We start from the raw sequence: 15,644 nt of genomic DNA, 5'->3' as shown, positions 1-15,644 counted from the left end.
CTGTCGGCGGCGGAGCTGTCCGTCCTGGGCCGGCCCCGCGCCGCGCCGCGCGCTTGCGCCTCGAGGAGGGCGGGCGCGTGCGCGGGAGGCGCCGCACGGCGTGAAGCGCCAGGTCGAGGCGCCGCGGCGGCCAGTGCGCGCAGGAGCGCGCCGAGGCAAGAGGGGAGGGGAGGGGAGGAGGAGGAGGAGGAGGAGGGGGTTAGGTTCGCCGCCGCCGCCGCCAGCCGGTTTGAGGGGAAGGTGAGGAGCCGAGCGAGGATGGCCGACCCCTTACGCCGGACACTGTTGGCCAAGCTGAGGGGGAAGAAGCCGAAGAAGACGGTGAGCGGCGGCGGCGGTTCCAGGAGCCACGAAGGTAAAGCGAAGCAGCAGCAGCACTTGGAAGCCGGGCCCGGGGGGGCTTGGTCCGGGGGGCTCCCCGGTGCCCGGCCGACGAGGGGGCGAGGGGCGACCGGGCCTGGCGCAGGAGGCAGCCCCGCGGGGCCCGGGCGGCGGGGATGGCGATCACCATGACAACCGGGGGGGGGGGGGGCGCGTGGCCGGAGCCCGGGGACTCCGCGGGGTCCCTGCGCCGCAGCGGCAGGGCGAGCGCCCCCCGCGAGGGCGAGAGGCTGCGGAGCCGGCTGCAGGAAGCCCACTGCCTACTGATGCACGCCGCGTACGACCTGCCGGCGGCGGGCCGAGTGGCCCCGGCCCCCCGCAGCGGCGCCCCCGTTCCCTGCCGCCACCCCGGGCGGAGCTCCCCAGCACGACCACCTTCAGCCCCTGGTTGCGGCGCTCGGTGGGCGACGGGCTCCTCGCTGACTGGTCGAGTGGGCACTGCCGGGGGGATGGGGGGGCTCTCCAGCCTGGACCAGCCCTCCCGCAGAACCGGGACTTGGCATCCCACCCACCCACCCACCCACCCGCTGTCCGCGCTCCAGAGGGTGCGGAGGAGGCAGTGCAGCCCTCAGCAAGTGGCTTGCGGACAGACCCGAGCTCCAAGGTGCAGAAGTCGAGGGGATCCCTTGATGGGACCTGTGGACCGCACGAAAAGCAAGATGGTAGGCAGGGGGGCTCTTTAAAGCCCCCCGCAGTGACGGTCAATAACATGCAAGAATGGATGCACCGAGGGCGCCTGCTGTCCCTGGAGATGAAGGAGCGCATTAGTGGGTCTGTGAAAGTCGGTCTGCCATCTGGTCCATTGCCAGGTCAGGCAGCGAGCAAAGTAGAAGTGGGGCAGAAGGCAAGTTTCCCTGTTGCTGTCAAGCCAGGAAACAAAGCAGCATCGTCCCCAACCAGCCAAAGCGTTTTGCTGACAGGTAGGCTGTTGCCTTAGCAACTGGATCTCTCCTTCACTGGGACTGATGCATGGGGTTTGTCTTAAAAGCATCCAGCTCTCCAGTCTTGCTCTCCAGACTCGGCTGTGTGGAAGTTGAATTCTGCCTCTAGTCTTCGACTGATCTGGTGTACAGTGCTGGTGGAGGTTCTCTCTTTCACCTTGAGTCTGAAGTTCCAAGTGGGATCAACTGTCACTAACACTACATTAATCTGAAAATGCCATCTGATCATGCTGTAGGTTGATAAAATAGTTATTTACAACTGGCAATTCCTATTGTAAGTGCTGTATGGAATTAGCTTCGAATATGATGCATACTTCTGGTTTCAAATCTCTTGGCTCGTTTTCTGTTAAAGGTCAGTGACCCGAGTGTTGATATTGCTTCCCTCATTAGTAGGTTTCAGTTTGTACTGGTAGTCATTTTTTTTAATACTCTTTGTATTGCTCTCTGGCAAATAAAGCTCAATATATTTGGGTTGGTTTGCAGTTTTTCAAGAAAATTCTTTGCATTGTGAATTTAAGTAAACCATGGGTGCTGCGGTTGAAGTAAAAACAATGCTGGTGAAACTCAGCTGGGGGTTGAAGCCCAAAACGTCAGTTATGTATCTTTACCGTTGCTACATAAAATACACTGTTTGACCAGTTGAGTTTCTCCAGCATTGATTTTGCTTTGTAAATTTACAGTAGTACGTTCATTTAACAATGGCATTGCTTTAAAATGTCTGAACGTCCACATCGAAACATTGGTTGACTATTGCAAGTTAATAGTTCTAGTTGCTTGAATTCTTCCCACAAATGCAGATTACTTAAAATGCTTTGAACAGCGAATGAACTTAATTCCTGCCCTTGTTTACATTCTGATCCATCTCCTGGATATTTTTGAAAATTGTTATGGATCTTGTGATTAATTTTAAGCAGTTGCTCCATTTTACATGCAAATCATTCCTAATATTTCTGAAATTTGAATTGGGGTTGTGGGGAACTGGTGTTGAAGAACTCAAGATTTGGGGTGTCGGGTTACAGCCCTACAAGATGTTGGTGAGACCACACTTGGGAAAGCGTGTACATTTCTGTTCGACTGACTGTAGAAAGAATGTCATTAAGCTGGATAAGGTGCAGAAAAGATTTGCAGGATGTATTTGGACTGGAGGGCTTTGGAAAGCGGAGGCTTTTTTAAAATCCTGGAGCATAGGAAGCTGGAAGTGACCTTGTAAAGGTTTATAAAATGAAGAAGGGCACAGAAGAGGTGATAAGTCATGGTCTTTGACCCAGGGTAGGGGAATCCAAAACTAGAGGGAGCCTGACCTCTGACTTTGAGGAGTTGCAGCCAGCATAAATTAGCCGTTTATATTCATCTTGATCATGCTTGTACATACAAGATGTCATTTAGCATGCCATTGAATGAAATGCAGTGGATGTGGAAAAAAAATCGAAACTACTTTGATTGAGTGCAATGCTGAAACATGGGAGATTGAATATGTTTAATAATTAAATGCTATTGATGGCCGTAATTGTTTCATATTTCCTGTATTTGGAGTATGAGCAGGTGTTTGTCCTCCACCATTATGTATGGCCATGGTTGATTTGTAATGACGATTAAGTATTCTAGGGTACCCCTCGCCCTACCCCAGAAGCTATCTGCCCATTGGTTTATCAGGAGTTTAATTCTGCCTCAGTCTAAGAACTCTGAAAGGGTGGTAGAAGAAAAGTTACAAAAGTTCATATTGCTTTGAGAGAAAATGTTCTTGTCTCTTAGCCTCTTTTTAAAAAAAATAATATACGCCTCGTGGTTCTCGATGGTCTCTTAAGAGGAAATATCCTATCCATTTCCATCTTGTCTAGACTCTTCAGTCTTGTTTCAGTCAAATTGTACTCTGTAATTTATCTTTGGTTTGATGTCCTAGATGTACCATTTTACATTTCCCTGCCCATTCATCTAACCTATTTATATCCTTGTAGCCTAAAATACTCCAATTAGATGCTTCCATGAAAGTCACTTTTAGATGAGCTTCTGTTTATTGCTTTAAGCAAATATAATTAAAGGCACAAATCTGATACAGTTGCACTGCTTTTAACAGAAGGTATTTTTGAATTGCTTGATATTAATGTTACAGGCACTAGATTTATAATACAGATTAGACCTCTTAACCTAATTTGCCAGGCATATTTGGAACAATGCATCTATTGCACTTGGTTCAGTGTAAGAAAATTTGTTATTCAATATATTAACAGTCAACACAATGTTATTTCCTATCATCATGTCCAAAACATATTTGAACCAATTTTCCCCTTTGTAATCGGTCAATTATAATGGAATTATGTTCAACTAAACTTTAAGCAACTGACTTTAATGATGGTAAAGCAGTTTGGCTAAATGGCCTGCAATTTAGTTCAAACTGAAAAGTTTGCTTGAAATCAAATATTTTGTTTTTAAAAAAAAATGTATTTTCTCCTACCATCATCTCAGTTATTTTTGCTAGCTTCTAATTGGCTTAATATAATGAAAATTTGAGGTTTTTGTAGATTGCTAAATGAGCAATTAGGAATTATCAGTCGTTTTCCAGTGAAATTGGGGTGAATTTCAGATTCTTTCCGGATTTTTGTTGTTGTTGCGGACACCTAGCACCTCGTTCTATCCTTGGATGTTTTTCCCCCAGTAGTTTTCTCTGTTTTTCGGTGGATACGTTACTAAAGATTGTTAGTGGAGTGTTCCAATTGTGCAATTTTTTTTATCTTTGGCTAGACTGTATTTTTAATGTATGGACAAGTGCATGACGGGAATTAGGACCATGCCTTTCCATTCCCTTAAATCAGAATTTTCAGTGTAGTCCTTCCACGCATTGGAATTAAAATTGGTTAGATAGCATGAGATTTGAATATTGTGTGTGGATGAAAAAAAACTATATAGGAAAAGCTGACAAATTAGCATTTTTCTTTTATTCAACTCCAATGGAAGGTGGATTGATGGAATTAACAGTGGCTGTTTACTGGAAAGCTTTGTACATTGGAATCTTGAGAAGGGAAAACCTAGGAAGATTGATGTGGGGATGGGAATCCTTTTAAACTGCCCCTCCTGAAGGACACTCTTCCATCAAATACTCCATATTGTCTTGATAGCATGTGGCAACTTTGTTTTGCTTCCAAATTAATGTGGTAATTACTCGAGAGTCTTCAAATTAATGTGGTAATTACTCAAGAGTCTTCAATACCCTTTATATAGCATCTTGAACACAAATTTGCATTCCAAATTCTGTCTACACATTTTATTCTTTAGGTCATCTTTCCCCATTATCTAAAATGGTATGAAGTATTGGCAGTGAAAAATTAGTGTTGAATAGGTCCAGTACTGTATGATTCCTATTTACTTTTTTGCAGCGCTGTGTCTGTATGAATAGAGCAAAAGATGACACTACAGATCTTGGAAATCTGAAATGCACCATGTTCGAATAGTTTGGATCATGGAAGATCTTTGGTGAAAAGTTGTCATGTCAAGTTGAATATTTTTTCATTGCTCTGTTTGAGGAAAGGAAACATTGTTGCACTATGTAAGCATACAAAAGCAAAACTTGAACCAGATTGCTTTTCTTAATCTGCTTCCATAGGTTAACCATATTGACCAGTTGTTTTCATTCCTTAAACTGCTTTTCCAGGTTAAGAATAGCTTTAAAAGCCAAATTTGGAAGTCTTTAGGAAAGAATATTTGAGGCAGTAAAATGTAATCTTTAATTTCAACTATGGAATTCTGTGTTTAGATCTTGAGGCATTTAGTTTTATGGTAAATTAAAAATATTAGGTGATTTGACAGCAACTTCAGGATTAAAGACTATGAGGAGAATTGCTAGCCTTGGGGTCTGATTCCAGACACGTATATGGTCTGTTGACTCTGGTATGTGGAATATTTTGTGGAAGTTTCTTTAGTGAATGTATGTGTTCGTTAAATTACTTGACTTGAGCCTCAAGGCACAAATTCCCTTCTTCACCCCCTCCCCAGCTGCTTAGTCCCTCAGCACAATCCAAAAGTTTAAATTGGATCGAAATGGTGCGCAATGCTTGGGTAATGGATACTAAAAGCATTTGTCTTGTATGAGAGCTACATCTGAGAATGTTAGAATGACTTATTTTAAAGCAGTCCAGTAAAAGTTGGAGACTGAAAGTTGTAGACAAGGAAGGTTGCAATTATGCATTTGATTAAAAGATCATGACAAGTACTCATGCTTTGTACATTCAAGATAAATATTTCCATTATCAATAATTAGAAGTGAAGAGATCTTGTCATTAGATCAAAGTAATAATTTGCATATATTGAACTGTTTATGAAATGCAGCAGGTATGAACTGTGTAAATAACTTGACACATCACTAATGGCAACTGATGCACTTGTGCATGTTTCATCTACATTTTAACCATGTGGAGTGAATGCAGGGTAAGAAGTACTCCAGTACTTCAGAACACTAATAAATGCAACATGATATGGGTGCTCAGGTACTTCTCCAACAATTGTGTATTGTCCAAAAGAATTGGAGTAAATATGGGCAGAAGGGAGATCTGTAAGAAGTCATGGCATTGTGCTGACTTCCAATCTTTATTCTGAGTATGCACCTCCTTTCCATTTATTACGGAATTCCTTGCCTGGTTTGTTCTCTCTCAATGCATTGACTTGAATTGTCAAATGAGTTCCAGTTGACAATTATGTGTGGAACACCACGGCAAACTGGCCACCAGAAACTAATACGCTTAGCTACTACTCTTGACCTCTTTTTTTCAAAATCTTTCTATATATGGAAACTAAAGGCTTTGCTAATGTCCATGTAGATGATTTCAAACAGAGTGCCCCTCAGTTTGCTTGTTGAATTCATCCAAAATGATTGTCTTTAGCCAGAACAGGTTCTTGATCTTGTTAACTGTCCAGATCAGCCATTCTCAACAGGGTCCATAGCACATTTGAGGAGCCATTGTCCCGATCGTGTACTTTGTCGGAGGCGGTGCCGGCCGCTGCCGATGACAGGAGGAAGAGTGAGAGAGTATCAGGATCACCCATGAGGCAGTCAGTCAATGAGACAGTCAGAGGAGTTTGGCTGGGTGGTATTTGGGGAGTTGAAGAATGCAAGGTTGTGTCTAGTGAAGAATGAAAAGAAAGTCAGTTTCATGGTGAGCTGAAAGAAATCAGTGAGTGTATTTTTTTTTGTTTGTAAGCTATGGAAAATAAGTGCAGTTACAAGTGGTGACCCCCCCCCCCCACCCACCCCCGGGGTTCACAGTACCTTCTAATTTAAAATGGATAGTGATTAGGATAAACCCCTTACAGGAGGAGTTGTGGAGGTCAAACTAAAGATTCTTCCCCCCCCCCCCCCCCCCGATATTAATATGTACCAGCATGGTTCATGATTCTTCAGACGTGTTTCTCTGCCCTCAGTGGGATGAGTCAGAAGATGAAGTACAGTTTACTTGTGGAGCATCTTCCAGAGCAGATTGCCTGTGAAGTGGAGGATGATTCGTGGATCTGGATGATAAACTCCCATATGACATGCTTAAGGTGGCTATTCTGTGGCGTACTCAGCCATCCAGGGAGACTCGTATTGCTCGATTACTAGTTGATGACAACCTAAGGGATAGGAAGCTGTTACCGACGTTGAGAAGGTGGCGCAGTCTAGCTGAAACAGACCCTGTTGAAGGTAATTTTCGGAAACTGGTTCTTTCGATGGTTACATCATTGTATTCAAGATTCAATTTATTGTCCTAGTAATAAAACAGTGTCATATTGCATGAAATTTCTTTTTGCCTGCTGCAAGGCAGATCGATTCGCCACCGCCAAGAGTTGCCTAAGTGCCTCTTACAGTCAGACACAGTCCCCCCCCCCCCCGAGTTACCGAGTGTCCGTAGATTCACCTCCAGCACTCCCGCAGCCCCACAACGTCCAGTCCAAACCTGAGCTCCAGATCCGAACCTCCAACTCGGTCAGGGAACCCTCCAGTGCCCTTGGCACCTCCTCGCATCCCGCTTCCGATACCTAGTACCCTTTCAGCCAGTCTCCAGCAGTCCCAGCCTGGCACGAGTCACTAGCAGCCCGCTGCATCAACCTCAGAGCCTCCTCACTGGTCTGCCACCATGCTCTCCTTCTCAGATGGTGCGTGATCTTCCCATCCTCTGGTGCCTTGCTCCAGTTCTCTGCTTCCCCGGACTCTGCAGTCCCTTGTGGCTGCTGCCGATTGACAGGCGTTCCCATCTTGGGCGCCGATCCGTGGTCGCAGGACTTAAAATAAAACCATCATCAGCTCCCTCAGTGGGCCGTTCAAAGAAAAGATGTTTTGTTTGTAAGCCATGGTAAATCAGTGCAGTTACGCCACGAACTGAAATCATAAAATATTTTTTATGTAGTCAATAGGCGAGAAGTACAGAAAAAAAACAACTAAACTTGGCTGCTTTAGTGAAGGGGGCCCATTAACTTTGAGCAGAATCCTTGGGGACCATAGCCAAAGAGAAGTTAAAAATGACTGCTCTAGACGAACTGGTGCCTTTAAAATGACCTGATTATTGCTTTTGAACTCGGTTTTCCACTACCAATATTAGTCTAACTGGCTTGTAATTGGCTTACTGCTTTTACTTTAAGCACCGATGCAATTTTGTGGTTTTAAACCACCAGTATATTGTAATAGAACAGCACTGCACAGAAACTGGCCTTCTGCCTATGATGTCTGACCTGAACATGATGCCCAAAGTAAACTAAAACTCTGGTTGCATGTGATGTATATCCCTCCCCTGTATATTCATGTCTGTGTATGTCTCCAATGCTGCTGTCGTATCTGCTTTCTTCACTCTCCCTGGTAACCTGTCCTGGACATGTGCCACTGATTTGGGGGGAAAAAACCCAGAACTAAACAACTTTCCCTCTGCAACTCCCTCTAGTATGTGACACTTTTTTCTGTGGAGGGATAAAAGTTCATCCTTGTAATTTTATAATTCTATCTGCTATCGCCTTGGCATCTGCCCAAGAGAGAGCAAACCACATTTGTCCAGCCTCTTGTAGCTCATGCCTTCAAATCTAGGCAACATTCTGTTTTGTTCCTTTTCCAAAGCCTCGACTCCCTTCATGTAATGGAGTGACAAGAGTTACATTCAATCAGTTTTGTATAGCTACAACATGACTTCCTTAATGCCCTGACCACCCTATCAATTTGTGTGGTCACTTTAAAGAGCTTTAGACCAGAACCGCTGGATCGCTCTTGAGGATCCTGGTATTTACTGAATATTTCACTTGCATTTGACCTCCCAGAGTATTATACCTTGCTTGTCGGGAATAAACTTCATCTGCCATTTCTCTGCCCATGTTTGCAACTGATTTAATCCTGCTGTAGTCTTTTATAACCCTCTACCTTCCACTGGCCTTTGTCATCTGTGAACTTGCAAATCACCTTATGGAGCGCCACTTGTCAAGGAACGGCAGCCAGGACAGCATCCTTCCACCACAGCCTTGTCTCTTTTATGGGATGGCCAAATATCGATTCACTGCATTCATATCTTCTGGATCAGTCTATGTGAGTGACCTTGTCAAATGCCTTAAAGTCCATGCAGACAACAATCTCCTTTGTTGGAAGTAAAAGATGAAAGTCTTTAGACACTGTAGTTGAAGTAAAAACACAATACTGGAGAAACTCAGCAGGTCAAATAGTGTACTTTATGTAGGACAGATAAAGATATATAACCAACATTTCAGGCTTGAGCCATTCAGCATTTTTTCACAATTACCTTTGTCACAACTGCAAATTTGTAAGACATGCCTTTCTTCCAAAGTTTTTACAACTCTCCCTAATCTGACTGCCTTTCCAGTCTTTTCAGTCTTTCCTAGCAGCTCTCCTTTTGATTTTAACCCTTCTTCTGCCAGTGGGGGGAGACTGTGGTGAATGTCTGCCAAGCTGCCTGTCTCCCCTCTGGCGAGCCTTGCTGTACTAACATTATCTCTACTGTTAAGGACACTCCCTTTGGATACAACTGTATATGCCTCTATTGTCTTTCATTTTTGAGTTTCTGCTAATAAAAGCCACGATTATTGTTTGACCGTATGGTCTTTGTCTACTTCATCAACTGGCACTTCAGTGCATAAATCCTTTCCCTAAGAATGGTCTTCAATAGCTTCCTCACCACTGAGGCTCATTGAGCTATAATTTCCTGCACTATTCCCATTTCCCTTCAACAAAGGAACAACATTCGCTACTCCCAGTCTTCTGGGACCTTGCCTGTTGCTAGTGTCAAGGCCCCAACAATCTTGCTTTCCTCTTTCAATAACCTGGAATATATCTAATCAGCCGATGTGGACATCTACCTTGCTGCATTTGAAAAATACTCAACACCACCTCTTTGATCTCAATGCTGTAGCATATTAACATTCTCCTCTCTGAACCAGATGGTTTCACCAAAGAGGCACGTTGAGCCTGCTCGGTCGGTCATTCAATGGGATTATGATGGATCTGATGAGCGGCTCATCTCCACCTACCTGCCCTTTTCCCCATATCCCCTTATTCCCTTATTATGTAAAAATCTATCTAACCTTGTCTTAAATCTATTTACTGAGGTAGGTTCCACTGCTTCAGTGGAATTCCATAGATTCTCCACCCTCTGGGAAAAGTTGTTTTGATTCTAGGCCTGATAACTTTATTTACTTGGTATATAAGACATTCTTCCTTATTTATTTCAGCCAGTATTTCATACCCTTAAATTTAAAAGGTGATTGAGATTCTTTTCCCAATTTGTTCATTTAAAATGCCCTAAACAGTCTATAAATAAAAGGGCTACTGATTCATTTTCAGCAAATATTCCGTATGGACCTTTCCAATTTAATAATTTTTTATAATAAAAAGAATCTCTTGGTTTACTGGTTGTCTAAATGGTCTTTAAAAAAAAAGAGGATTGATGGAAATGAGCCCATAATTGTTGTTAGCCCAGTGTCTGCAGATGTTCTTGTTTAACTCCATAATTGTTAAAAATTTGCCAAGGGACTAATTAAATTGATTGGTACTTTTGTTATGCAGCCTTAGAGCAGAATGGTTATTCTGTAAATGGTTATTTTGTAAATGGGTAACTACTGATGGTTGATTACTGCTGGAAAGTGTGGTAGTATGAGAATGGTTTTAAGCTACAGACTCTACTGTCATGCAAAGAGCATCACTCCTATATGTCATATACTGCACAGTTAAGGAATTGCCTATTTTAGCAATAGTAAGAAAGCTGATCTTAAGGATTTGAAAAACCTGCGTTTTATCTAGTCTTGTAGGAGATTTTAAAGAAAACAATTAGATTAGCATTTAGAAGGAGATGGAAAGTTCCTGGGAGCCTTTGTTTCAGAAGATCTTTCTTGGAGCCAACATGTTGAGCCAGCCATGAATTCGCACAGGTCTTTACTTCTTAAGTCGCCTGAGGAGATTTGACACATGGTCAGATAATCTAACTTCTACAGATGTACTATGGTTGCATCACGTTCTAGGAATGCAGAAAAAGGTAAATATAGCTAGGTCCATCACAGGGCTTGAACTCTCTCATCTATTGCAGACATCCATGTGAGGCATTGTCTCAAGAAGGCAGCCAGCATCATCACCCTGGTCACAACCTCTTCTCACTGCTCCCTTCGGGCAGAAGGTACAGACGCCTGAAGACCAGCACCTCGAGGTTCAAGAACAGTTTCTTCACAACTGAACCTTCCCTTGGTTCACTAGCCATGGACTGGTTGCTTGATTGCAAGTCACTCTTTTATTTGGTACTAGGATTACTGTGTCTATTTCCTATTTATCCTGTGTATTTACTGCCACCTTTAACCCATTTAGTTTTCTATTCTAGCTATACAAATACCTGTTCAAGTGCAGCCAATAAGATATGTTTGACAATAAGCTCACCAGCATCTTATTGCATGTGGACGAGCTGATCTGAAGTAACAAACTTTTATTACTGATTAATATGTGCATGGATATGGAAAAAAATACGACCCACTAAAAGCTTGCATGCGCTGTAAGGTTATTTCCAATCAGAGTAGTTCAATTGTGATTTAATTTCTGAACGAAGTACACACTTAGTAAAATTTATCAGCATTGGGAAATCTGTTATCTGGATTCGACTGGAATGTAGTGCAAGCATAAACGTGCTTGTAAGATTTGTGGTGCCTAATAGTAGTAAATATACCCAAGTGTTGCAGCATTTGTTTTGTGACCATTGCATTCCTGTGAAAGTATTTGCCTAGAAGGCAGTATTATGTGGTATAGTCAGCTGCACAGAGAAGAATGGATTTTTGTCAAGGTGACTTGACTCTGTTTATGCACAGAGCACGGCAGCCCTAAATTGCTGTGATAGCCAGGAGCAAGTGAAGGAATTGATAAATTTGTTTTGACCTAACAGTTAAAGGTCCTGAAATAGTTCCAAGCGGCCAAGTCTGAATTCAATTGTTAGATACTGAGCCGGTCGGTCATTGCCCAAATGTTTTAAGGAATTTGGTTTCTCTTCAGATGAGTTTTTTTTGATAGCAAATAATCTTGGGAATTCTGACTACAATACAATTTTAAGGATAATGATGAGGTAGATTTGGTTATTGAATTTCTGTGATTATATGCAACAATTCACTGAACAATTTACCAGTTGTAACAGATGACAATGATCTAATTCCATACAGTACACAGTTAAGTTGAATTGCGACCATTGGAAAGTTGTTTTAAGATATGCCACTTTTGCTGTTTTGAATGTTTGTCAACATCCTAATGTTTTTACTGCTGCACTGAGCTAAATTTTCCTTAGTTACAGATTTCATTGAAAATGTACACGCCGCCTCAAGAATAAAGAGAGAATTGAAAGCCTCAGAAGCTCACAAGATCAATGATTATAGGCCACACATGAACAGCATTACAGTGTCCAAAAAAAGAAACTGGTTGCAGCAAAGCACTCTCACCACTTGTTTGAATGAGGAGACCGATGCTCTGCCCTCGGAGCCAACAAACGATGGGACTGGTCCAAGCCCCGTGCAAGAAAGTAGACAAGACCCTGCAATTTTGCTTCAAGACTTTCCCCAACCAAATGACAACAGAATTGTTGATAAAATTACTTTGCATCGTTGTGAAGAGAATGATGCAGATGATGAGGGTGAGATATGGTACAACCCGATCCCAGAGGATGAAGAAGTTGAAGTTCCTCAAATTCAGTCCTTTTCTGGGAGCTGCCTGGCAAAAATGGACAATTCAGACAGTCTGCAGCCGACTTTGCCCTCGTTAACTCTTGGCGATTTGGTGAAAGAACAAGGGAACTTGGGGATCTCTGCAACTTGCTCCGAAACTGTGAGCGAAGTCCAGGTAGCTCCAACGACTGAAGTGAATCGGGCTAATTTTGTGAATTCTACAAATTGCACAGAATGTGTGCAGCTACAGAAGCAAATGTGTGTTTGCAAATTATGCAATGTGGAGGAGATCTGTGCACACAAACCTCCAGCTTCAGGTAAGCTCTTTATGGAGTATAACATGAAATTTCGCCTCGTGGTGTCAAAGAACCAAGTGAAATGCAAAATTGAATGATGCCATGTTACTTATTCTTGAGACCAAAAGACTTGGATGCAAAATTAGGTTATTCAGCCCATCAGGTCTGTTCTACCATTCAAATAATGTCTGATGTATTTGTCTCAACCCTATTCTTCTGCCTTCCCATAACTTTTGACACCTTCATTCATCAAGAACCTATCAACCACTGCTTTAAATATGGCTTCTGTGGCAATGAATCCCACAGATTCACCACTCTCTAATTGAAGAAACTTGTGTCTTGAAGGGACCTCCTTTTATTTGGAGCTGTGCCCTCTGGCCCCAGACCTTACCACGATGGGGAACATTTACTCCACATCCACTCTATAAACTCTCATCCTTCCAAACCCCAAGTACAGGTCAAATGCTCCTCCTATTTTAACTCGTTCCTGGGATAATTCATTTGAACCTCTGGATCCACTCAAAAGCCAGCACCTCCTTCCTGGGATGAGGCCCAAAACTGCTTGCAATATTCCAAATGCTGTTGACCAACATCTTGTAAAGACTCAGTTACATAAGAGCAGGAGTAGGCCATCTGGCACGTTGAGCCTGCCCGGTCGGTCATTCAATGGGATTATGATGGATCTGATGAGCGGCTCATCTCCACCTACCTGCCCTTTTCCCCTTATTCCCTTATTATGTAAAAATCTATCTAACCTTGTCTTAAATCTATTTACTGAGGTAGGTTCCACTGCTTCAGTGGAATTCCATAGATCCTCCACCCTCTGGGAAAAGCAGTTTTTCCTCATCTGTCCTAAATCTACTACCCTGAATCTTGAGACTATGTCCCCCAGCAATGGAAACAAGTTGCTACTTCTACCTTTGCCTTTCATAATTTTGTACGTTTCTACCAGATCCCCTCTCATTCTTTTAAATTCTAGCAAGTACGATCCCCAGTGCCTTGATCTCTCCTCATAGGCTAACGCCCTCATCTCTGGAATCAACCTGGTGAATCTCCTCTGTACCACAACCAAAGCTAGTGGATCCTTCCTCAAGTTAAGAAATCAAAATTGTATGCAGTACTCTAGATGCATCTTTCCTAGTACCTTGCAATATTCTAAATGCTGTTGACCAACATCTTGTAAAGACTCAGTTACATAAGAGCAGGAGTAGGCCATCTGGCACGTTGAGCCTGCCCGGTCGGTCATTCAATGGGATTATGATGGATCTGATGAGCGGCTCATCTCCACCTACCTGCCCTTTTCCCCGATAATGTTGCAGCATAACCTCCCTGGTCCTAAATTCCATGGCTGCCTTAATAGCCTGCTGCACCTGCAAACCAACTTTTGTGATTCATTCACAAACACTCCCTAGTCCTTCTACGTGGCAGCATGCTGCAATGTCTTGCAATTTAAATAATAATCTGATCTTCCATTTTACCTTCCAAAGTGGATCACCTCACATTTACCAACATGGTACTCCCATCTTCCAGGCCCTACTCACTCATTTAACCTCTCTATATCTCTCTGAAGACTCTCGTATCCTCTGCAGAATTTGCTTTTCTACTCCATTTAGGGTCATCAGCAAACTTGGATGTGCTACCCTCTGTTTCCCTCTTCCAGATTTTTAATGTATATTGTGAACAGTTGCTGGCCCAACACTGACTCCTGCAGTACCCCGTTCACCACTGATTGCCTACCAGAAAAACACCCCTGTATCCCAAGTCCCTGCTTTATTTCTATTGGTTAATCGATCCTCTATCCATGCTAAGACATTACCCCCAACTCTCTGCATCCTTATCTTCTGTACGTCTTTTATGTGGTGCCTTATTGAACACCTGGATATTCAAGTAAACAGCATCCACCTGCTCCATCTACTGCACTCATTATTATTCTCTAAGAGCTCCAGTAAGTTTGTCAGACAGGACCTTCCTTTGCTGCATCTGCCTGATGGATCCATTTCGCTCTAAATGCCCCGCTATTTCTTCTTTAATTATAGCTTCAAGCATTTTCCCAACCACAGATGTTAAACTAACTGGCCTAAATTTTTTAATTTTAAATTTAGATTTTTAAAAAATTTAGACATGGAGCCATTTTGGCCCAAGAGTCCATGCCACCCAATTAACTTGCACCACTGGTATATTTTGAACTGTGGTAGTAAACTGGAGCTCCGGGGGAAAACCTATGCAGACATGGGGAGAGCGTACAAACATCTTACAAACTGCATGGGAATCAAACCCCAGTCCCAATCGCTGGCCCTGTAAAGACATTGTGCTAACGTCTATGTTATAGTTTCCTGCCTTTTGCCTACATCCTTTTTTAAATAGTAGCGTGACGACCTGCTGGGACCTGCCCAGAGTCCAGAGAATTTTGGTAAATCGTCACTAAAGCCTCCACTATAACTTCTGCCATTTCTTTCAGGACCATGGGATGCATCCATCAAGTTTTCTCGGTACCACTTATAACCATATAACAATTACAGCACGGAAACAGGCCATCTTGGCCCTTCTAGTCCGTACTGAACCAAGTACTCTCCTCTAGTCCTACCTACCTTTTTCTCACACAGCAAAAACAAAATCAAAACAGTTCCTCCTTCCCATACATACAGATCACCACAGAGTTGACATATATTTTAAGTATATAGAGTCCACTATCTAGCTGATTGCACAATGTGCTTGAAGCTCAAAGGATTGGTTTCAGATTTTGCAATACAAGTCTTGTTCCTCTTAGTGAAATCTACTTCATCCAGGTTCTCATCTCCCTTCACATCCATAACGCTTGTATTTGGCATGTTCAAAGTGTTCTCCACCCTGAATACTGATATAGAATAGTCATTCAAAGCCTCGGCCA

At 43.1% G+C, this 15,644-nt stretch overlaps 1 protein-coding gene across 3 annotated transcripts in view; it reads left to right on the top strand.

The window, feature by feature from the left end:
- The first annotated feature begins 184 nt into the window (after window positions 1-184).
- The window catches only part of syde2 (synapse defective 1, Rho GTPase, homolog 2 (C. elegans)), a 120,126-nt gene continuing 104,666 nt past the window's right edge, over window positions 185-15,644 (top strand). Inside the window, exons 1-2 of one of the 3 annotated variants that reach the window (XM_069939396.1) lie at window positions 185-355; window positions 12,095-12,778. In XM_069939396.1, coding sequence (XP_069795497.1) covers window positions 259-355; window positions 12,095-12,778 — 781 coding nt within the window. In that variant the 5' untranslated portion in view covers window positions 185-258. Of the gene's footprint in view, window positions 356-10,965; window positions 11,064-12,088; window positions 12,779-15,644 lie in introns of those variants that run through there. The other 2 variants (XM_069939395.1, XM_069939397.1) reach the window with 2 other exon arrangements.

This window comes from Narcine bancroftii, chromosome 5 (genome assembly GCF_036971445.1).
Source record: "Narcine bancroftii isolate sNarBan1 chromosome 5, sNarBan1.hap1, whole genome shotgun sequence".
In the NCBI taxonomy this organism is placed as follows: domain Eukaryota; kingdom Metazoa; phylum Chordata; class Chondrichthyes; order Torpediniformes; family Narcinidae; genus Narcine; species Narcine bancroftii.
This window is presented reverse-complemented; position numbering and strand designations above follow the sequence as displayed.